The 25,827-nt window shown below is 26.8% G+C and overlaps 1 protein-coding gene across 3 annotated transcripts in view; it reads left to right on the top strand.

Annotated features, from left to right (window-relative positions):
• Positions 1-25,827, top strand: part of LOC122269136 (cell adhesion molecule Dscam1) — a 398,009-nt gene that overhangs the window by 345,984 nt on the left and 26,198 nt on the right. For all 3 annotated transcript variants that reach the window (XM_071184626.2, XM_071184624.2, XM_087154005.1), the window contains exons 17-20: positions 6,582-6,819; positions 20,174-20,272; positions 22,469-22,654; positions 23,997-24,290. In XM_071184626.2, the coding sequence (XP_071040727.2) occupies positions 6,582-6,819; positions 20,174-20,272; positions 22,469-22,654; positions 23,997-24,290 (817 nt within the window). The remainder of the gene's footprint in view (positions 1-6,581; positions 6,820-20,173; positions 20,273-22,468; positions 22,655-23,996; positions 24,291-25,827) is intronic.

The raw sequence follows: 25,827 nt of genomic DNA, 5'->3' as shown, positions 1-25,827 counted from the left end.
ATTTTTATCAAGTTGCATCAAAGACACTTTTTATAAAATAGTGGTTCCGAGAATGTTGAAAGAACGAAAAAAACACATTTGTGCTGCATGAATAACCATTGAAAGCGTAAAACTATAAAATGTGGGGAACGAAATTAACTAAAGATTAAGACGTCCGTTACGTAAAAAAAGAGGGAAATATTGTTTGATTAAAACTGATAAAAACTGAATAGATTTTTTTTTCTGTTTTTTATCATTTTTGCTAATCTTTAATCATTTTAAAAATATGGGTATTTAAGACCCCTCTATTCAACTGTACTAACTTTATATTTTGAATAAGTATGTTATTTTCCAGTTAATCATTAATTACGTTATTTCTTTCATTCATTTCTTTTTTTCATAACTATTATTTTTTCTACTTTTTATGGATTTTAACGCAAAAAATATGATTTAAATAATGCAGAGTTTCAAATTTTTAAACTCTTTTATTTCAATTCATTATAAATTTTAGTATTATTATTTTATAATAACGCATCATAAATTATCAACAAAAAAGTAATAATTCAACTTTTATCCTTTTTATGTCTCCAATTTGCAGATTATCGTATTCCAATGAAAAACAAAATTCAAGTCAGATGGATGAAAAAATCACATTTTTATATATAATAATTCTAAGCTAAATTTAAAAATAACTAATAATTCAAAACAAATGAAGTAAATTATTAATTATAAAAAAATGAAGTCAAATGTTGAAATATGTTAGCAGATTAAAGAAATTTTTAATTAATAATAAATGTATCGAATTTTACGAAATATTTTTATATTTTTTGTACTTAAAAAATATTTTTTAAGTTATCTGACATTTATTATTTTACACATTTTTATGTATTTTTTCATAATTTAACATTTATTATACTTTTTTTAAGCAGATTTGTGCTCAATAGTGAAATTTAAATGAAATTGTCAATTGATTTTCAGCTATTAAACAAATTTCAACAAAAAATATTGCAACAAAAGCTTGATAGACAAATTTTTTTGATAAATTATTTAATAAAGCTCCAAATGCGGTAACATACACTACCGGTCAAAAGTTTGCGAAAATTTTGAAATCTACAAGGAAAAGGTCTAAATTCAAATGTTCACAGAACTGCGAAAAATCATTCAAATGGAGTGAAAATTTGATATGTTCTAAAGTGAACCCTCTACAGTTAGTTACATATGATCAAATTGCAATACTTCGTTTTTTGCGAACTGAATCCAGCTTTTCATCATGGGTTGTTTCTATGGTGAAAAAAGTTGATAAGTTTGAACACTTGCCAAACTTGCAAAAAAAAATTTTTATACTTTCTGTTGATAGAAAATAGTTATTTGAACCGTTCCATGTAAGCCCTCAAAATTTCAGATCGATTTGATTCTTTTTGACGAAGTTATAGAATTTTGAAAAATATGTGTACTTTTTTCGATTTCTGAGCATTCCACATATGCGGTCTTTTGGTCCATACGTCTTCTACAAAAGAAAATTTTAATATTAATGTTTTCTATATTTTCAAATAATTAATGATTATTATAAAACAAATACTCTTATTCTTTATTGTAATTATTATTGTTATATTTATTGCTCATGTGTATTAGTCTTGTTGTGATATTTTTACTTTACATTAAATTAAAATAAAAAGTTATAACAATAATTACATAAATAATTCTAAAAAATAATATCAGTAGTATAAAAAATTCGCATTTTTCTAAACTGTATTTTATTTACAACAGGTCAAATATATAGCATATTCTTATTCGTATTTTGTAATTAAATAAATTAACATTTAAATCTTAGATTCCTCGAACCATCCACCTTTTACTTTTATTATTGCCTTACATATGCGTGGCATTCGTTCTAACAAACCATTAATCACTTTAAGTGATATAGAGTTCCATTCCTGTTGTAAAATGTCCCATAACTGATTTCTATTCGAAATATCAGAGCATCGTTTGCAAGAACAAACAAATTTTCGATGAAATGTGACATCTATGAGACATTGTTTTAATCATATTCATAATAAATTCTTTTTAATAACAATAATTACAATAATGAATAAGAATATTTGTTTTATAACCAATATTAATTATTTGAAAATATAGAAAACGTTAAAATTAAAAAGTTCTTTGGTAGAAGATGTATGGACCAAAAGACCGCATATGTGGAGTGCTCAAAAATCGAGAATAGTACACATGTTTTTCAAAATTCTATAACTTCGTCAAAAAAAATCAAATCGATCTGAAATTTTGAGGACTCACATAGAACGGTTCAAATATCTATTTTCTATCAGCAGAAAGTGCAGAAAATTTTTTTTGCAAGTTTGGCAAGCGTTCTAACTTAACAACTTTTTTCACCATAGAAACAACCCATGATGAAAAGCTGGATTCAGTTCGCAAAAAACGAAGTATTGCAATTTGATCATATGTATCTAACTGTAGAAGGTTCACTTTAGAACATATCAAATTTTCATGCATTTTGAATGATTTTTCGTAGTTCTATGAACATTTGAATTTAGACCTTTTTTTTGTAGATTTCAAAATTTTCGCAAACTTTTGACCGGTAGTGTAGATACAAATCTTAGCATCAGTAAGTTACAGTCCCTGACTAAATATTTGACGCACTATAAGATTCTATGTAAAAATCTTAATTATCAGGGGATACTATGTAGCTTTATTGTTCTTACGTGACTGAAACCTGTTTGCACTTCGTGTATCAATTGGTTAAATTAAACGATACACAATATAAATTCGACGATTGGATAAATTAGACGATATATTGTATAAATATAGAATACTTATTATATCGAGTATTACATTAATATATTATAATAATTAGACCTAATTATTAGACGCACTGAAATTTTTTAATCATTACATGCTTTACACGAGTTTATATGCAATATTTTTATGTTTAAGCATACACGTAATGGTTTTTTATACAGGAGATTTTTTATACACTTCCTATTTATATTTACTCTTAACGTATTGCATTACAATGTTAACCAATTGACACACAAACGTAAACAAGTGCAAACCGGTTTCAGTCGCGTAATACTGCATAGGATTGCCTGATAATTAAGATTTCACATAGAATCTTAAAGTGCGTCTAATAACTTGCCGAAGGACTGTATGTAAATACTTCTTTAGGCTTGCACTGAGATCTATTCTAACCTTGAAATATCCACAGTAACGTACAGATCTTATGAAAAAGTTCCCTTATCATCCAGTAAACAATAGAAAGGTTTCATGTTTTTTGTCTCCACGTAACGCAAATGTTCTAAACTTTCTCCATGAAAGTGATTTTGCCACCTATGCTTATTCCTATATCCTCTTGTCTTATGAGTCAGCTGTCCAATACTGAAGGTAAATAGAAATGAGAAACTAAATACTTTTAAAATCGCGCTAAAATTCGAAATTTTTACACTCTGAGTTCAAAAACCCGCACTTTTTGTGTTTTTAATTTACTTATCAAACAACAGTTGCACCACAGTAAAACACACTAAGTACAGGAGAAAAAACGAAAATAATTTTTCGATTATTCATCATTATTATTTTGCCTTTCTAAATACTTTTCTAAAAGCAGTATTTCGTGTCATTTCGGTATATATTGTACGTGTCAAAGATATGTTCCTTTTTGAATGATTAAAAAAATGAAATAAAATCAAAATCAAAAATAGCAACAGAAAAATAAAGCAAAAAATACTTTTAAAATCATTCGACATTGATTTAAAATCATTCGACACTGTTTAAATCTCGTACTTTTATTATCTCTAATTTACCCATCAAACAGCAGTCGTAAAAGAAAAGAAAAAACGTAGGCAATGTACAGAACGAATCGAATGCAAAAAATTCTTTTTTGGATTTTTCAATTTTTTTTTTTTAACTTTCTTAATATTTTTCTTAGAAGTAGTATTTTACATCGTTTTGAATTATATTTTATTTGCCAAAAATATATTTTTATGGAATGATAAAAATTTAAAAAAGGAAATAAAAATTAAGAAATTACAAAAAAAAACTTAAAGCAAAAAATTCTTAGAACTGTGTAGAAATCCGACATTTTCAAATTTAGAGTTCAAGAACCCGCACTATATTAAGTATGTTTACTTATCCAACTATAGTAACACCAAGAAAAGCACAGAACAAATACAAAAAGAATTATTTTCTTCGTCATTATTCTGCCTCACTTAATACTTTTTTTAAAAATTATAGTTTGCATCCATTTGATTTATATCGTATTCATTTTTATTCGTTTTTTTATATATATTTCAGCTTTTCTTTCATAAAACGTCAAAAGTATGGTATTTTTGCATAATAACCAATCCACATTTTTAGCGAAAAAGGAACTTTCTAAGTGCATGCTTAAATTATCCATTTACTTCTCTCTTTTATCTCTTTGAAAAACGAGAAACTTTGTGCATTAATTTTTTTCCCATTTATTATAATTTGAAAATCAATTAATTAAAATTCCTTTAAAATGGACATTTTTGAGCAATATAAAACAGAATTTATGGTTAAAAGTTGAAATACAACTGGGCGAAAATAACTGCAATTACATTTACTTCACGTTATCTCTCTATTCCGAATGTAAAACGTTTTAAGTATATAAATTATTTATGATAGAGGAATGAATATTTTACAGGTTGTCTCGATGAGAAATGTGCGAACGTGAGGAGAAATAACGAACGCTTAATTTATTACTCGGTTGGTAATTACCACTGTAAAGTGTTGATAAGTAACTTTTTTTTCTAGTTGAGTTAGTTCAATATTTGAGGTACAAATTCATAACCTATCTCATTTCAAAACTAATGGTCGCTATTTAGAACTTAAAGTTAAAATTTAATGCTTTCTCAATTATGGTTAAGGCAAATTATAAATCGAACGAATTTTAGAATTATATCATTTTGAATAATTTATGATAATTCGCATTTAATCTTCAAAAGTTTTTTTTTCTTGAAGTCTTAATTTATTTCTTAAAAAGTGCCAAAAAACTAAAAATTAAAAGAATATTAAATAGAATAAGAGAAAAACTTATAGAGAATAAGAGAAAAATTAATAGAGAATATGAGAAAAGCTTATAGAGAATAACTTATAGAGATATGAAATTTTTAATCATTTCTTTATTAATTAAGCTCATAGAATTCAACAGATGCATTTTTACAATAAAGTTCATTAACTTTTCTGTTTAAAGTAAGTGAGAAAAAAAATTTTCCTTGAAAACAAATTTAATTACTTTAATAGCTTAATTAATATTTTCGTATAACCTGATTTGATTAACTTTTTTTTAATAAATTATTATGAGGTCAACGGAGAATAAATATATGAAAAACGCACTTAGTCACTCATCCTTTGGAAATTTTAATACGCGTAGTAAAATCAAATATAACCGCAATGCTATACAGTTTTGAAATGGGTCGTAGGTGTTGTAATAAAAAATTACTCAAAAATTTAAACTTAAAATTTTAAAATTATGAAAGATGTGTTGAAAATTAAATATATATTTTAAAAATAATGTGTCAATATATATATATATATATATATATATATATATATATATATATATATATATATATATATATATATATATATATATAACTCCTGGATCAAGCATCGGGACAAACTAGCCTTCGGGGAGGAATTTTTAAAGCAACTAACCGTATTTTTATTATATGGAGAGAAAAATCATGAATACCTCCCACGGCTAGCCCGACGGCAAGGGGATTCTAACCCATCATCAGTCTATCACAGAGAATATTTTACAACAGCACTGTTGCGAACCAGGAGCAGGATTCGTATCTACCTCGGAGATACGAACCTGAGTCACCTCATTGGAAGGCAAACACTCTATCCCAAAAGTCACTGCGACTCAGCATTGTGATATTGAAAATTTTAAATCGATATTTACTTTCTTTCATAATTGAAACATATAAAAAATCATTTTTTTATCTATGAAAATTCTGTCTCCAAAAATGCTCTTAAGATTTAAAGGGCAATTTTTTATGTTACGTTGAAATATTTTGGAAATTGATATTGATTTATAAAAATTAATTCCTTTAGTTAATTAGTTGATATTAATTTGATTAATTATTTTAACTTTTAAGGCCATTTGTTGGTGAAAAGTTAAGGGAGATTTTACATTTATTTAGAGAATGAACTTTAAACTTGAACTTCTGTGTTTATAAATATCCGAATTTATAAATTGCGTGTTTGCAACTAGAAATAAACTCGATAAGAAATGCTCGATTTAACAAGTCGTAACAAACAGGATAAAATAGCTTCCCAATGAGGGTCCTTTTTTGACCCCTCGCAAACCTTTACTGTCACTCACTTCCATGTAAAAAGCCTCCCATAGGAATTTTTTTATCATTTTAAGAAATTTTCAGATGATAGCCGCATTAATCATAGAAGGGAAAAAAATTCCTTTAGACTCTATAAAATTAAAAGTTGTACAGAATCAAAAATTTGGACTATCAATTTATTGCTCCAGGTGCTTCATATGTATTCTCATAAATATAATATTAAAAACATGTATATAAATAGCCTAGTTTATCAGCCGATATTTTGCGTTTCAGCCGCCTAAAAAAGAGTTAAGACATGGAAACGTCAAAGGATATTATGTCGGATACAAACCCTACGGAGGAGCAGAGAACTATATTTATCAGACAGTTGAAGTACAAGGAGATTTTAAAGAAGAAATTATTTTGACAAATCTTCGGAGAGCCACAAAGTACAGCATAATTGTACAAGCTTTTAATGGAAAAGGATCAGGCCCCCCTTGTGAAGAGCTTATTGTTGATACTTTACAAAATGGTAAGTCAAACTTCAACTGATAAGTCGGACAGAAAATATTTGAGTCAATAAAATCTGAATTTTTCACTCCTACCTTTAGCTGTCAAATTAGGTTTTTATGCATTAAACATTATTTTGAGTTAGTGAACTTATTGTGAGCTGCAAATAGATTTTTTTTAATAAACGCAACTATATTTCATTATCCTTCCATTTTGTGCCCTTATTCTCTTAGAGAAACCACAATCCTACCAAAATTAATCCTTACCTACAATCCTTACCAAAATTAATTAAGCAAGAGACGCTTTATTAATTTTGATAAATGCATTACTGATATTATGGTAATCGGGGTAGTTTCAATAAGATTTCTATAGCGAATTCTTCGCGAATTTCAAACAGTATATGAAAAGTCTAATAGAGAAGTGGTCACACTCGAAAGTCCTTATCCAGGTCTTATAAACATTATTTTTTTTAAATTCCAGATTTAGTTTGCACAAAAGTCAAATATTGAAGCGTTATGTAATAGGTATCGAATGTACTAATACAGATATAAAGTAATAAACTAATATAAATGGTACTTATTGAAACAGCAATGTCGAAAGAAGTATTTACCGGAGAAAATTTTAGTGGTAAATTTTGACTATCACGAATTTGCTGAAAGCAGTAGCATCATGCTATGTGATGCTGAATACATTTAATCACTATTCTCTTGGGATGAGCTGAAATACGTGTTTTACTTCATTTAATATTGTAAAAGCTGGCAACAAATAATAATAAATAAATAAAAATCATTTTAGATTTATTAATTATGCTAGTCTTTAAATTTTGTGCATGATTTCTGAGATTTATTGATTACTAGCTGAATACGTGCTATTCGCAAAGGGCGAGAAAAAGTAAATGATCAATAAATTAGCATACAATAAATTAGCTAAATCATGCACAGAACTGAAAAACATATACTGACACAATTAATTAAATTGTAGCAATTAAAACTTTTCACTTTACATATTTTGATAAGTTTACCCCATCGAAATAAAAATTACCTTCACAATGATTTGGCATAAAGGTATTGTCCGAAGGTCAAACTCCCTGAAGGTCAAAAATTACCATAATCAGCAATATTCTCCTGCACATATCCCTTTTAGTGGGCCGTAAAAATTTGCTTCCACGGAGGTATTTCGATACCAATCACAGTATATTTGGTATTTATTAAAAACCTCAATTAACGTAGTAGCAGTAGTACATATTATGATACTAAAATTAACAAGCAATATTGGCGTCAAAAATAATTAGGCGATTTTTTATGACTTTCCTAGATGAATAAGTACCTTTCCTCAATTAATTTAGCTTTTTAGTAAAAAACTTTTTTTTTCATTTTAGTTTGCAGCTATTTCGAAAATTAAGCATCATTGGTGTCAATAGCAATATAGCAATTTTTTACAGTTTATCTGTACGAATAAGTACCCCTTCTCCATTAATTTAGCATTTTAATATATTTTTTTTATATTTCAATATGTACGTATTAAAAATATTAATTTATTGAAATTGCAGAAAATAATTAATAACGACAGTAATATTTTTATAATCAGTTTTAACGAACAACTTAATATGAGTACTTATTTTGAGCGTCGTAAAAAACCGCCTAACTATAATTGATGCCACTAATGCTTAACAAAATATAGTAATCAATAGTTTTGGTATTGTTATAAGTACAGTGGTAATGCGAACCTATTACACCAAGGTGTATTAAATAGGTACAGTAGTATAAAATAGGTATTAGACTTTTTGCCACACTCCGAAATTTATAAGTATCCTTATATCACCATCTTACACATTCATTACACCAATATACAACATTTATTTACTTTTATTTATTATTTGTTATATATTCCGGTGCAACTTGATAATATTAGATTCACTATCATCAAAGTTCAACTAAAAGAAAGTTTATCTAAACATGAAATATAATTTAAAATGTGATATTCGAGTTTACGATATTTTTTATGACTTAAAAAATAACTTCAATTCTATTTCATTAGTTCTTCTTGAGTTACTATCATTTAAGTTTATAGAGTCACACTTTAAAATCACTGGTATAGAAACACGTGGTTTCATATTCACATTATTCTCGACCATGTTTCATGCTCTCCACGGTAGAAGGTAGTATTTGTAGAGGTTGTTTCAACTTCCGGTATAAGATTCAGGTACAATAATTTCTGCTGGTGTAAACCAAATTGCGTAAATCCCCATCTTAACTATCATGTAATTGCATATTAATTTAGGATAATATTCTAAAGTACTTTATTTTATATCTTTATATGATATTTCAAAATATGAAGAACACATTTTTTCTCAAAAACGCGGTACAAAAATTAAGTTAAGAAAAACTAAATATTCCGAGGATATATAAACATATCCGGAGAGTCAAAAAAAGAAATAGTATCTTTAATGCTTTGATGTCAGAAGAGGACCTCAGGACTTCCGATAGGGTTTGTTTGTTTTTTTAGGATAGATGGGGAATACCAATGTTAAAATTATTTATTTTGAAATACGAAATATTTTTAAAAAGGAATTCAGTGACGTCATGACCATGCATCGTGAAATTAAACGTTGATTTTACTCATGATAGCCTAACATATGAAACCAAAGATAAATAGCACAGGAGAGCGATTTTTTGCGGTTGCATAAGTTTACTAAACAGATCTTAGATATCTTTTTATCGTTATTTTTAAATCTGTACTTGATTTTTCTCGGCAAGCTAAAGTTTTTTTAATGAGTCCTTTTTAGTCTATCTTTGTTGAAATATAAAATTTCGAAAACGTTGCAAGTTAAAAGCGAGTTTCATAAATGTTGTAAATGTTGTGTAATCTTTTAGGGGAGTTAGGGCAAATTATCAGGGTTAAAATTGCATAGCAAATCATTCCTTGAAATGCCGTCATACGCCGCTAGGTGCAACACTCCATTATGATCTGCTTTTTTATATGCTTTTGCACAGATCATAATATGGAAACGCTCCGAGCCGCTTACGACGACATTTCTGGACATGGGTTTCTATGCTATTTTAACCCTGTTTATGTACCTTAACCCCCTAGAAGTTTATCGCAACATTAACGGGAAATCTTGTTATATATAACGTTTTTAAACTTGCTGATTTCGACAAAGAATAAACTGAAAATATCATTTAAATAAAACCTCTAGCCTTAAAACTAATATCAGATATAAAATCTCGACTCCCAATTTAAGCAAGATCAGGTATTTGTATAAATGCTACAAAAATTGATTTTCCAGTGTTGTTTAGTAAATTAATTGTCATTAATATAATAGATCTCCTAGTAATTCATAAGAACGTGCAATAAAGCTAATTTTCGATTAATTAGAACTGCAAGCTAGCAAATTGCCTGATTCTAAAAGATTGAAAAAAATTTCTCTGTGATGTAACGTGAACCATTGTTTGAAGGTACATTTAAAGTAGACTGATCCGCTATCTCTTTCTCAGTATTTGCACAAAATTCGGTGCGGAGCGGTTCAGAACTTTAAATTTGCTCACAGTAAATACATACATGTAAACCGTGTGCCTTATTACCATAGATTTTCCTTTTTTTTATTTATCCCCTACAAAAAGAGAGTATTCAGCTAGTTTTTTATAATTAGAACAGCAGTTTCATTAAATTTTGTTTCACTGTTAATTATCAAATTATAATTTATATAATATAACATTAATAAAGCTAATTTCACGCTGCTTATTAAAATAAACGAATTAATCCCTAACATACAATACAAGTTTAGATACAAAATACATTTACAATTCTATCTTCAAATCATTAAATATTCAAACCTAAAAAATTAAACAAGAGAGGACAAAGAAATAACAAAAAATCCTTAATTTATAAATATTTAATACTCATTATACTACAAGTATTAAAAATGACAAGAGTCATGCAAGATAAATTTGTACTGCAATACTGGTTTTGCTACCATGCACGCCTAAATAAAAAAAATATCTTTCATATCATTCTATTACTAATTTTAACCCTTAAAATAATAATAATATTTTTTTAAACAATTTTTCAAAATTAGGAGCTTTGAGAAGTGGGTTTTCACAAATTCTTCTTAATGAATTATTTATTAAAACTATTGGAGATCCTTAAAGGATCTTAATGTCTTGTTAGTGCTTTAGCCATGAAAATAAAATAATCATTTCTTCTTAATTTGTTATAATTTTTTATACTCTCTTATTTCGAAAAGAAAATAAATTGAATTAAAATAGAATATTTAATTTAATTATACTTTATTTCAGGAATTAGATAAAGAATTTTAAAATTAACACTGGAAAAACTCTTCCACTATTTTTTCGAAATATTGTGAAACCCTTTAATGCATGATTTTTCTACACATTTATAAACATAATTTTGCGGTTCAAATATTAGAATTGAAAAAACATAGAATTACATTTTTATGTAATGTATTATGAAAAAGAATGATTCAGTAAACTATAAAAAATTCTTTTAATTATAAATACTGCTTTAAAAAATGAGCTAAACCTTTCAATTATTTTTTAGTAAAAGAGGAAGTGGAAATGAATTAAAATCTAAACATTTTCATCACTTATTATATCAAGATAAATTAAAGATAGCAATTAAAAGATTTTTTGTTAATAAGTTTTAATAAAATTATTTGAAAAATAGTAAAATTTAATCTTATTTTAAAACAATATTATTATATTATATTATATTATATTATATTATATTATATTATATTATATTATATTATATTATATTATATTATATTATATTATATTATATTATATTATATTATATTATATTATATTATATTATATTATATTATATTATATTATAAAACTAACTAACTATAACTATATAATTTTAAATTAAACCAAATTAATTTTAAAAACACAAATCTCATTTAATAAATATCTCTAAAAAGGGTAAATGTCACAGAATTACTTTAATAATAAAAATTTATTAAGTAAACAATTTTGATGAAAAAGCAGCAAACCGTTGAGATCATATTATAAAATATGAAACTAATTTTAGTCCAACAAGAATAATTTTTTTAGAAAAACAAGAAAATTTAAAACCAGCTCGGTAATAAAATATCAAGTAACGTAACCCGTTCGTTTATTTTGAAAACTATTTTTACATCAGTTTTTAGATTATAAGAATTTACGTGTATTGTTTTCTACGCTGTGTTCCCATAAATGCAAAATATTTTCGTACTAAGTCTTTTATTTTCGTAATAATTAAGATACAGCAATGTTTTTTAAAGTAATCAGAACAATTTTTAACTCGTGTTTAGGAGTTCAAATTACCTTTAAACTCTAAACTTTTTCCTAACAGAACTATCAAATGTATTATGCGAGATAAAAAAAAATTACTTAAATGGAGAATTATTCTTTGTTGAAATATTATTTAATATTCATAGAAATATAGTGCTAGTTCCTTAGATCTCCTATATTTTATACTTTAACTTACAACTTTAACTTACGTAAAAATAATATTAATATATATATATATATATATATACATATATATATTCCCTGAAACTTGGACTGTTGAATAAACAACATTATAAAAACTGAATATATAGTATAAAATAAGTAGTATAAAACTACTTTTAGTTATATAATGTTGCTTTATTCTTGAAAGAAAATGACCCATATATGGTTAGAAAGAATAAAAACATAATATTTAACTGCACTTTCTAGCTTTCTATTAACTAAAAAAAATAACACACACATAATAAATATATAATATCTAAAAAAGTATATATATATATATATATATATATATATATATATATATATATATATATATATATATATATATATATATATATATATATATATATATATATATATATATATATATATATATATATATATATATATATATATATATATATATATATATATATATATATATATATATATATATATATATATATATATATATATATATATATATATATATATATATATATATATATATATATATATATATATATATATATATATATATATATATATATATACAGTGGTGGCCAAAAGTGTGGACACTTTTTGAAAGTTTCATGTTTTTCAACTTTGCGAGCTTGAATATATTAATATATTAATATATGAGAATATATTAATTTTCACTTAAATACAAACGTTTACATATCAAATTGAAGGTAATTTAATGTAGAATTTAATAATAAATACAGTATTACAATATCTGTATTACAAAAAAGATTATGCAACAAATAGTCAGATCTATCTTAAGTTTGCATTTTTTTAAAGTGATACTTACACAATCAATACTTAGTAGGATAACCCTTATTTTTTAAAACAGCTTCACAGCGTCTTTTCATCGAGTGAACGAGTGTTTGGAGTTCATCTTTCGTAATCACATGGTGCCAAGAATCAATTATAGCTTCAATAAGTTGTCTTTTATTGGATGGACGTTTTTTTCGTACAAGAATTTTCAAACGTCGCCACAAATTTTCAATTGGATTGAGATCAGGGCTGTTTCCTGGCCATGGTAATATATCTATGCCTTTATTTTGAAACCATGCATTTGCATACTTTTGCTGTGTGGCATGGAGCTGAATCCTGCTGAAAAATAAATGGTGCGTTGTTGGAGAAGAGATCCCTGATTGAAGGTATCAATTTTGGTTTCAGGGCAGTTTCGACGTATTTTTTGGCATATATATATATATATATATATATATATATATATATATATATATATATATATATATATATATATATATATATATATATATATATATATATATATATATATATATATATATATATATATATATATATATATATATATATATAAATATATAAATTTAGGAATGAAAATTCTTTTCTCGCGTGGACAACTAAAAAGTTAAATAAATTAAGCTATGATGAGTTGTTAAGTGTTTAAAGGTTAAAAGCGAATAGCTCATAAGAAGAAATAAAGTCTTTCATTTTATGTTTTAATTATACTTATCCAGGTTCAATAATAATAATTTTTTTTTTATTATTATTGTTATTCATTGCAAATATGCAAAATGAGTGGTAGTCATGCTCTTATCCTTTTTAAGAATACTAAAGAAAGCGTGCTCGATGAGCAGAATAAAGCGTTAATGAGAGGCTGCTTTTAAAACCATAATTGCTGCTTTCCTTCTGTAAATTTTTCGATTACATGTCATTTATTTCAATTTGATTTTGTTTATTTCAATAATTTATTATTAACTAAAAATTTAATCTTTTGAAGATTAATTAGTCGTAAGTGCTTTACTAATTGATTTAACTTCCTAAGTATTTTCGCTGGAACACATTTGAAATTGGTTAGCTGTGAGCAAAGCGAGCATGGTTTGAAAAGCAAACCTTATAAAATTATATAAAAATTTTAAGAGATCGGGAAGCACCACGAACAGTTGGTTTCACTTACTGTTAGTGCACTTTAAAACTGCTGTTACATTTGATTCTTACCAGCATTTTTTTAGTTGAAAGAAGGAATGCAGTTAAATGTTATGTTCTTTATTTATTCTTTCTAACCATATATGGGTCGTTTTCTGTTAAGAATAAAAATAAGATTATGCAACTAGAAGTGATTTGATTTTATATTAGTTATTTAAAGTCAAATTTCCAGTTTTTATAATGAAATTTAATCATCAGTCCAATTTTGTCAATAATTTTTAACCTGTTAATTTTAATGTACTTTTTTATCGGCATTTTATTTGCTTTAAGTTTAAAAACTACTACATTATTTAAGACAATTACTTGATATTTAATTAAATTAAAACTTCCAGAAATACAGTAGACATCATATTAATTAAGCCAATAGTATTTTTTTTTTTTGATTTTCTGAATTAAATTTTTCGAAACTTTTAGATTTGCTGGATTTTTAAAAATTGCATTTTAAAAATTTCCGAAATTCCATTTAAAAATTTTCAGTCAATTAAAAAAAAATTTTTTTTAATTTTGGATTTTTCTTTTCTAAATTTTTATTTTGAAGGTGGTTTTCATATGAAGACGTGGAACCGCTCGTTTCTCAATGATCGGATTAAATACGATAAAAAGTACTGGCCTGTTTGCCTTTTTTTTTTACCGGGTTACGTTACAGAACCAAAAATCTCATATGCGATAATTTTCATAGTAATTATTACCTAAAAATTACTAAAACACTCAAATTAAATGAATAATTACTGTAAAAGTTACGGTCAAAATGGATTTTACGGTAAAATTTATTTTACAGATAATGCACCCAAAGTTTGGAAAATCGAATACTGAATTGAATACTTTAAAATCAAATCACTACTAAACTATAAGAATATACTTTAAAAATGTACTATAAAAACAATGATCACATTTCTTATACATAATTACTTTCAAAATCACTAAAATAAATTTTAAATATTTTTTTTACATATTTCACTTTTAAATCATTATTTAAATGGTGAAAAATTTAATAGCCCAAAATTGTTTCAACAAAATATAAATAATTTACTGATAGCACATTAAATTAAATTTCAAAACTACTTATGGCTTCGTATGTAATTTTCATTCCGAAAAAAACACTAATATCATTTGCGTAAAAAATATCAAAAACTGATATTTAAATTTTGTATTTGTTTGAAATTTTAAAACGCAGAATAAAATTCCCTAAATAGCTATAAATAAAATTTTTGAACAGCTATTAAAATTAAACGAAATATCCCTTGTAACAACTTACCGAACTAAAGAATTATCATTTTGAAAAATTACACTTCCTGAATAAACTCTTTACTTAGTACAATGTTTCATAAAAATGCTGTCTAAATATTTCCCTTATTAAATACACTAAATTAAACAAAGTTTTAAGAAAATAAAAATTTTATATAGTCAAACAATTATCGTTACACAAATAATGACTGACTATTTGTGTTTCTCGTCTTAAGAAACTGTTGTTTGCAAAATAAACTCAGTTCTTAATAAATTTATTTAAAAATAGCGCCAAATAATGATTTAATTCGAAATTTAACTTCACATAGCCAAAGTAATTAAGACCTGAAATTATCTTCTGCAGAAAATCTATTGAAAGAAAATTTTTTAATAACTAAGCTACTTTAGAACTATCGGCAAAAGGCGCATTACTGCCTGTTTTTAAAAACAATTCCATTAAAAATACATTTATAAGCAAACAAAATAAGCCAAAAATTTAATCCCTCGGGGCAGGTAAAGAGCTGAAAAGCATTTTTGAGCACTTTTGGATTATAAGGGAGGAATGGAATTTCTCCTAAAATTCTATTAAGAATCAACGCCTGGAGCTTCTAGTTTAATCCTCGCCAAACCACCAGCTGTGGCCGTCGTGGCAAAAATAATAAATGCTTTTAGGTGCCTTTCAACCAAGAAGTTGTCGTTATATAATTAAATCTTCAGTAAACCGTTTCTCAACTTTTGTGGCGATAGCATTTAGATGATGGGGAAGTTTTCCCGGAAATTGTTTTGTTAAGACGAATATAACTAGTTAAAAAGAATAACATTAGCTTTTATTCGAGATATCAGGACTGGTTTTTGAAACTAAGAATAATTTCGTTGGGATAATATTCGGAGAAATTTAAATTAATCTGTATGCTCAAAATAAAATTCCTTGAATATTTGAATAACTGGAAAGCACCATAGTCTATAAAATTTTAAGAAGAAAAATGTTATTAATCTTTGAGAATTTCGTCGAAATTTGAATAAATTTATTTAAATATAAGAATGTTTGACTGAAGTTTGAATTATAATGAGGTTTGTTTTAAGAGATAAAAATGTGTGTAAATAATAAGCTTCGTAAATTATAATTGGCTGGTTAATCGATAATATCACAGCCGTAAGCGCCATTCGGAGGTTTGGTTTAAATAATTAATAAGAAAATTATCAATGATTGGAATAGTTAATTAAATTTAAAAGAACTCGAAAAACTTTTATTTGCAAATTTTTTAGAACAAATTTATTCACATTCAAACCAACCATAAGTGTCTTTTTCAATGTAATATAAAGAAATTTTTTTAATGTGGTAATAGATAAATGAATTCAAAATAACTAGAACGATTTTCTGGCAAAAACCAGAGAAGCTTAAAACCACAGCATGATGCATACAATTTCTTTGATAAAAATAGCACATTAATTTTATTTAAAGCTCTAACTTGCTCTCTACATATTTTTCATGACTGCTTATTTTGGTTTGAAATGCTGCAAAAAAGTAAACTATGCTAACACATGTAGATTAAATGAAATCAAAATTTAATTTTATTCCTAAAATTTGAAACTAAAGGCAAACTATTTTTAAGAAAATCTTTGCGAACTACATTAAATGAGAAAACGAAGCACTCTATTTGAATATTATTACGATTTCTAATGACTTATTCTAAATCTAAATAAATGGAAAAAACAATAGAATAATGTTATGAGTTAACTGGATACAAAAAAATTTTAAACACCTTTTTTAAACTCTAAATATTAATAAAACAAAAAGGGCTAAAGAGATTATGAGACACGGAAATATTTATAAAGGTACTCAATTTTTAGGAATGTGTGAGAGGGATATTTTAAAGAGAAAAATAGACTGTGTGTTTTTGAAAATATTTTTGTGCTATACAGTAACAGATAAGTGTTACATTTAATAACAGCACAAGCTTATATGACAGTGTAATAGCTACGTTAAGAAATTTTAAAGTACTTTAAATGTTTTTGAAATTTTTAAGAACGCACATGCATAAAATATTTTTATAATGATAGCCAAACAGTGGACATTTCTATGTTTAAGAGAGTAATTAAAATAGTTTTAGTAACGTTTTAAAATGCTATTATATAATATTATGTAATTAAGTTTCTGAGATAGTTAGTTTTGTAAGGTTGGTGGTTTACAAATATTCGTGTTAATAATATAATAATTAAAATTAATTTTATTATAATCTAAAAATTAAATTTATTATAATGTAAAATTTTAAGATCAAATATGCTATATTTTCATTCCATATTTTTTTCCTTTTTCAATAACTCAAGTTTATCAAGTTTTTTTTATTCTCATCAATTTTGCTTAGCTCATATCGAATGAAAATTATTTACGGTTTTATTATTATAGAGTATAAAAGTTCAAAACATTAAGTTAAAATCTTGCTGTCTATTTATGATTTAATGCTTACCCTTTCAATCAAAATTGATTTACAATAATAGAGTACATTTTTTTACTAAATTTAAATTTAATTTTAAACTATTTTAAGTTATGCTGAATTAGTTCTATTGCTCCTATTACAAGATTTATTTTGTGTCCTAAATAAGTTTAAAGATTTTAATCTCAGCGAAAGTTTTAAGCAGAATAATTAATCTAGCAAATTATTTTGTCTCTATCTATTAATCAGAAGAAAGAGAAATTCACAAGAATAGAAAGAAATTATCATTTCAAAATATCTTATTATAACGATAACTATTACACCCATAGGCAATTTCTGCTGCTTTAAGATAATTTATTTTAAATTTCTTACTTTTTTTCATAAATGGAAGTAATCAACGAACTTCAATTTCTTCTCGAATAACTTTTTAAACTAGAATACTTGAACTTACTCTAAACTAAAATAAAATAAATAAATAAAATTATCGATTCAGTATTACAATTATTCCAAAAAAAGAAGATATTTATAATTTTACATTAAAAAATATTTGAAATAAAGGCAAGAGAACTCAATCGATATTTTAAATAATTTTTTTAATAATTTATTTTAATATAAAAAGAATTTTAAATTCAATTACTTGCTTTTATTTTTAAAACAGTTCTAATCTTTGAAAAAAGTTTGATATTTAAAAAAAATAATGAGGCTCTTTTATAAAAATTGTTTCATTTTAATTTTCAATGTTTTTTCATTATTTTACCGAATTTTGAAAGGAACTAAGGAAAGTAAAACTGACATAATTGGTATTTCACCTATCATTAGGCAAAACTTCTCTGTATGTATGAGGTGATTCTATTGTTTTCTCTCACTCCTGATAAATGAAACTAATTAATATATAATATGGTAGTAGCATATAAGTGGAGTATATATTAAAATAGTTAATAATATATAAAAGCTTAAAAATATATAAATTACATAAGCCTGAAATATCTTTGAACCAAATGCAAATATATAAAAATAATTTTATCCAACTACTTTCGCCGAGCGTGATAAATTAAATTAATTAATATATTAGTAAGAAAAGATATTACCTATTGCTGACAATGTATGTCTATATATATATATATATATATATATATATATATATATATATATATATATATATATATATATATATATATATATATATATATATATATATATATATATATATATATATATATATATATATATATATATATATATAAATGATATAGCAGTTTTTTTACTGTGAAACTTCAGAGCTAGAAATTTTGGAGCAAACTGAAACAAACCTTCATGCAAAGCTTAAACCAGTGGTGTCATTTCAAACCATATTATTGTGCTAATTAAACTGTCCTCCACTTAACTATGAGTTCCTAGTTCTCAATTAGAATAGAAACTTGATTCAATTTATCTTATTTTAAAATAGAGCCATAATACAGCTCAAAGCACCGATATTATAAATCGATCAGCATGTGCTTTGATTTTTATAAGGAAGTATGAGTTTGATGTTTTGTGGCGTGGTTCGAAAAGCTTTTTTTAATTAGAAATGCAAAACACTTCAAATTTGAAGTAGCAAAACAACAGCTTCATCAAAATCAAACACTCATTCATTTTTATCAACTTCAAAAATTAATGATAATGATTCTTTCAAATAGATAAAGGCTTTAATACTACTTATAGATAAAGGCTTTAATACTTCATTCATTGATCTTTTTAGTTGCCAATAGAAAGCCTCTCAACCTTCAACAGAGAGAAAGATTCAGACTCCTCTATCTGACATGAAAATTTACTGTCAACGTATCATCTTCAAAGCTGGTTTACCATGATTCTTTCAAATGGATAAAGGTTTTAATACTACTTAAAACCTTCATTCATTGATCTTTTCAGTTGCCAATAAAAAACCTCTCAGCCTTCAACGGAAAGAAAGATTGAGATTCAGACTCCTCTGTCTGACATGAAAATTTATTGTCAAGTTTCAAATGTCCTAGAATACTGTGGTAATTTTTTGACAACTTTTTCTTTTATTAAAACATGAGAGAAAAGTAAGTATACGAAAATAAATAATGCGCTCAGAAACTCTGCAAAGTTGGGCTGCTGAATGTAATAACTATTTTTCTCGTTATCATTATATACAGTGTATATTTTTTGTTCGGTACAACGCTTAGTTGTATTTAAGAAAGAAGAAAAATAACTTTTGCAATAGAGATTTAATTCTGTATTTCAGATCCACCTGTATCACCAAACTTAACAATAACATCAGCCACCACTTCAACAGTTCAACTTAAATGGTCTTCCATAGAGAACGAAAATAGTCCTATAACTGGTAAGATATTGAAAGTTTAATGATTGATTTAAACGGAATTTGAGTATTAACTCCGAAATTTAAGGCCTCTCAGTAAGTTTGTGACGTCACCCACATAAATTCTAGGGAACACAATAACTCAGATTTAATTGAAGAGAAAAACTATAATAAATAACAGTTAACAATAACATCAGCCACCACTTCAACAGTTCAACTTAAATGGTCTTCCATAGAGAACGAAAATAGTCCTATAACTGGAAAGATATTGAAAGTTTAATGATTGATTTAAACGGAATTTGAGTATTAACTCCGAGATTTAAAGCCTCTCAGTAAGTTTGTGACGTCACCCACATAAGTTCAAGTGAACGCAATAGCTCAAATTTAATTGAAGAGAGAACTATAATAAATAGTTAAAATCTTTTTTGAGTGAATGAAATATATTTCCTTTGGCAAATTTGTTGCCACTTAAATACTTTTAAGTGTTGAAAGTTAATATTTTATTAGAATAAATAAATATTATTTATCGCATTATAACTCAATAAAATGAGCATACAGGACTATTTGATGTTTTTATGAATAAATATTATTTGCAATTCATAGCATGAAAGGAATTGTAAGAAAAGTTTTCCTTCACTAATAGACCTCGGTGATCTCAACTGTCTTATTTCTCGGTGGCTACGGTTTGAGACACACTTTTAAAAATTTTATATTCTTGTGAATTTTTACTGTTTATTAAAGATACATAACTTTTTTACAATTCTTTTGACAGACATTTTAAAAACTTTCTTATAATTTTAAAAAAATGGTGCTTTTAATTTTTGATATAATTTAATTTAACTTAGGAAGTATTATGCTAAGTCTAGCAATGTTTGATTTACTCCTAATAAAATTATCCATACATTAATTTGTAATTATGAGTTTTTCCTTGTAGCATTTAAAAATAGTTCCCAAACTTCAAGTCACATATTTATTTTAGTATTATTTATTACAAACTTTGTTTATTAAAATTAAATACAAAATTTTATATTTCTTACAGAAAGTAAAATATCCAAAGTATGCATATTCCAAATTAGTTTGAGTTTTGGATTATAACTTTAAGAAGTTGAAAACAATTGGCCGAAATAAAATTGCATTTAAAGCTTTCAATATCACTTGAAAATCAATTGGAGGAAAAGAATAAAGCTAAATCGTGACACACGTTTTTACTCATCTTTAAATATATTTTTTCCTTATTTCACGAGGAACAAATAGAATTATGTTTTTCATATAACGAAACAAATCCCTAAATTTTCGAACTAATAGCAAATTCCGGATCAATTTATGGTAAAAAATACCGGCTCACAGGGTCGCGGTTCTTTCAACCGTAAAATTCATTTTTACCGGAAAATGTTACGGAACCAAACATCTACTATACTGTGATTACCCCAGTAATAGTTACTGTTAAATCACTGAATCAATCTTTTCTTTTTTTTAATGGTGGGCACTTGGAACGAAGACCCATTGGCCTCAGAAAATGTCAGAACTGCTACTCTCTTCTCGTTACCCAGTGTTCACCTGTGGCGAGGCCACGGCGGTGGAGCAGCGTCGCCCACGTCACACAACCACAAACCTGTTTATAGGGTGGGTACATTCACACACAAAGGAGAAAGGACATAGAACACAGAGAGAAAGAAACATCTAAGCCCTGAGCAGGATTAGAACCCGCGCCCATGGGCTCCGCAGTCAGGCACGCTAACCACTCGGCCACCTGGTCAGCATCTTTTCTTTCAAATCCTATCTGATTGACATTCGTCATTCAGGTATCAGTATACAGCAGATTTGCGGGCCACTCTTTCAGAGGCACCATATTAGGTGGGCCAACGTTGTTCCCACAGTAAGGACAAATAGTACAGAAAATAAAGGAACATCCTTGCCTTGTCCGGGATTCGAACTCAGAACCTTTCTGATGGGAGGTCAGCTTCCTGATCACTACACAGTCCGTTCAGCGCTGAATCACTCTAATTAAATAAATATTGCTATAAAAATTACGGTACAGTATTTTACGATTAAAAAATGGATATTTACGGATGATGCAGCCTAAATGCCGGTACTCTATACCGTATTTTGATCCGGAATTTTTTGCAGTGGACTCTTAAAACAAAAGCTTTAATACTCATGATTGTCATGATAAATTTTGCTTGCCCTGCAAAAATATAAATTTCACTTTGCTTTATTTAGGGTATTATATATTTTTCAAGAAAGAGTATGAAACTTGGGAGGAGAGGCAAGTTCCTGGCCATCAAACAAGTTACACTTTTCAGGATTTGTATTGCGGTTCCCACTATCAATTTTACATTGTGGCTTACAATGCCGTTGGAAAAGGCAAACCTAGTGAAGTGATAGCGGGTAAAACTTCTGGCACAGGTAAGGAAAAATTGTCGTCAAATCTGTAAGCTCAACCTCCTAAAATAGTCTTAACTTGTCATGTCATAATTTTATGTGTTTCCTATTGTGGTAAATATTAACTATAAGTCTATTTTTTGCGGGAAATATTTAGAAGTTATACAATGGCTATTATTTACTGTACTGAGAAAGGCAGAATTAATAGCATCAAAATTTATATAATTACAGAAATGGAACTTGAAACATTTACTTTCTCTTAATTTCCACCCGTAGTCAAAGAAGTCTTGGTGTTGTTAACTTTGGCTTCATCAGCAATAATGTGCCACAAAATGGCAGCATTTTTTACCTGAATATTAATGGTCCCGATTGTAAGGTCACGTACTAAAAGTAGGGACGTTTAAATTAATTTTATTATGAACTTTTTTGCAAATTAAAGCCATTTTCCATATTTTTTAATAATCACGATATTTACTATTATATTTTTGTTTCGCAACATATTCCATATTATCTTTGTTCTAAAACGTATTATACTACACTATTTTGTTGTAAAACATTCTAAAATACTTTTTCAATCCTAAAATGTATATATTTTTATTTAATTTCTGATAAAGATTGTAAGAATATGAATTTTTAATTTTGGTTAAGAAATGCACTCAATTAGGAAAGATGAGTTTTGCCAGTTTCACTCAATAATTCCTCAAAGAAAAGGATTTTATTCCAATTTAAGATCCAGGAGTTCACTTGCCAACTAGATTGAGTTTTAAAAATATGAAGCTATGGCGTTGAATACAAAATAACAGATCTGATAAATATCAGCTGTTCAACAGCAATATCAAAATAAAATATAAATATAAAGCTTGACAGTTGCTTTTTAAAGAGCAACGGTGGCTTAGGATAGCGCTTTGGCCTCCCAATGATGTAAAACAGGTTCAAATCCCAACGGTGACTGGTTGATATGAATTCTGCTCCCGGCTCGCATCAGTTGCAGTGATAACGAAAAATATCCTCAGTGGTAGACGGATTATGGGTTAGAGTCCCCTTACTTTCGGGCTACCGATGGGAAGTTTTCGTGGTTTTTCGTAACGCAAATACAGATTAGTTCCATCAAAAAGTTTTCCACGAAGACTAATTTGTCCCAATGCTTGTTCCAAGAGTTATCTTGTCATTTGTGTTGGGTTCAAAATAACAAGGCCATGGAGTTGAGCATTGATAGTAGTAAACGCATAATTAGGTCAGTTATTCAACACTGGTTATGAATTAAAATAAACTTAATTTTTAAAATATGTATTTTAATTAAATGTTAAATTAAATTAATCGTTAACGTAATAATATAAGAACTGACATACACACATTTAACTTTCAGCTCCAAATCCGCCAAAAAGGGATGCTCTGCTCAGCATCAATTCAACAGCTGTAACACTCCATCTAAATACATGGCTTGGAGGAGCTTGTCCAGTGAACTTTTTTATAGTACAATACAAAGCCAATACACAAAGAGAATGGATATTGGTCTCTAATAATATTGTTCCAGAACAGAAAACATCAACCATAACGGATCTAACACCTGCCACCTGGTATACAATTTTGATGACCGCACATAGTGAAGCAGGGCCAACGGAAGCAGAATATGTGTTTGCTACATTAACAGCATATGGTGGTAAGTAAAGTGTCCATATTATACTATTTTGAAGTTAGTTAAATTTCAAAGAAAACGTTTACTGATGTACTGGTTTTCAGCAAGACTGACTTTTAATAATTAAATTTTAAATGAATAAATTATTACTAAGTTAAGCTTAATATTCAATATAAAACTTCAAGGTATATATTTTTTTTAAAAAAAGAGGCATATTTTTTTATCCTTGGTAACATGAGTGCACTAGTAAACCTGAATCATATAGTTAATCTACGAAACCCACTTTAGCTACATCCCATACTGATTTATTCAAAAGGAAATGGAAATTAACATTAATTTCGCCGGCGGGATTCAAATTCACGCCAATTAGAAAAATACCAAATTCTGTGGTAATCAAATGGAGAAGAAAATTCTGGTAAAATTACCTAGCTGAATGGTAATGACATTTATGGTTAAAAAACATGTTGTAGTTGTTATCGTCTGCCATTAAGGCAGAGGGGGGGAGATTGCTCTTGTTTTCCAGTGGCATCCATTCCATCCATGATCAAGAATTTGACTTTTGTCACACCCATAATTGGAACCATAATTAAACCATAATTCTGGTAAATAAAATCAAAATATACGATATTTGAACCATATATTTTTAGATCACATTCTTATTACTTATAAATATAACCACATATTTAGTAAAAAATACAAAACTAGAAAGTTAATTAAACCGAAAAAATAGTTTTGATAATATGCTCTCAGGTATCATGATAAAATTACCAAGTGTTTCCACATTTACCAAATTTTATCGCATATATTTAAAATTTTGCTGTTAATTTTACCAAAGTCCTTGTCAAACAGCATCGGTAAACATTTCCGAACTTTTCAGTATTCTAATAGAGCCAAAACATGAGGAATTATACCATATTCTGATAGTTATGACCATAAAAAAATTTCTCAGTGTGCAAAGACACTTTATTAATTAAAAGTTCATTAAAATTGCTATTATGTACATAAAATTGCTATAATATTAGATAAATATTTATATCTCTATCTGAAACTAGTTTTTGTTATATGTTTGCACGACTTTTATTGCTTTAAATAACACAATTATCACACATAATATTTCAAAAATTATTTTAACGAATTAAAATATTTGAATTCTAAATTTCAGATTCAATAGCATTTTATCAATATTTCCCATTAGAATAACCTCCCTAAAACTCAATTTCGTTTAATCTGTTAAAAGCAAAGTCACAAAAGGCAAATCTTTTGTGCTCGATTTAAGTGAAATATTTTCTCTTCCATTGTAAAACTGTCTTCCATGAACAGAATATGAATGAAGTATGAATGATTGATTCACCAGTCAATAAGTGAAAGACTAAAAGACTGATATGCATGAAAATGAATTCATGCGTGAAAGTAAAATTGAATAGAGTCTGGTAATTTATATGCTTACTCCGAGTTTCTGAAATACCTTTAAATTAAGTAATTCCCTCTGTTTTTAGAGAAATTGAGTTTGAATATTAATGTCGTGAAACTATGCAATTTAAGCTCATCTAATTTTGTCTTC

Source organism: Parasteatoda tepidariorum, chromosome 10 (genome assembly GCF_982258835.1).
Source record: "Parasteatoda tepidariorum strain Cologne lab strain chromosome 10, Ptep-v5.0, whole genome shotgun sequence".
Classification (NCBI taxonomy): Eukaryota; Metazoa; Arthropoda; class Arachnida; order Araneae; family Theridiidae; genus Parasteatoda; species Parasteatoda tepidariorum.
The sequence above is the reverse complement of the archived record's forward strand: the minus strand, read 5'-3'. Positions and strand labels throughout refer to the sequence as shown.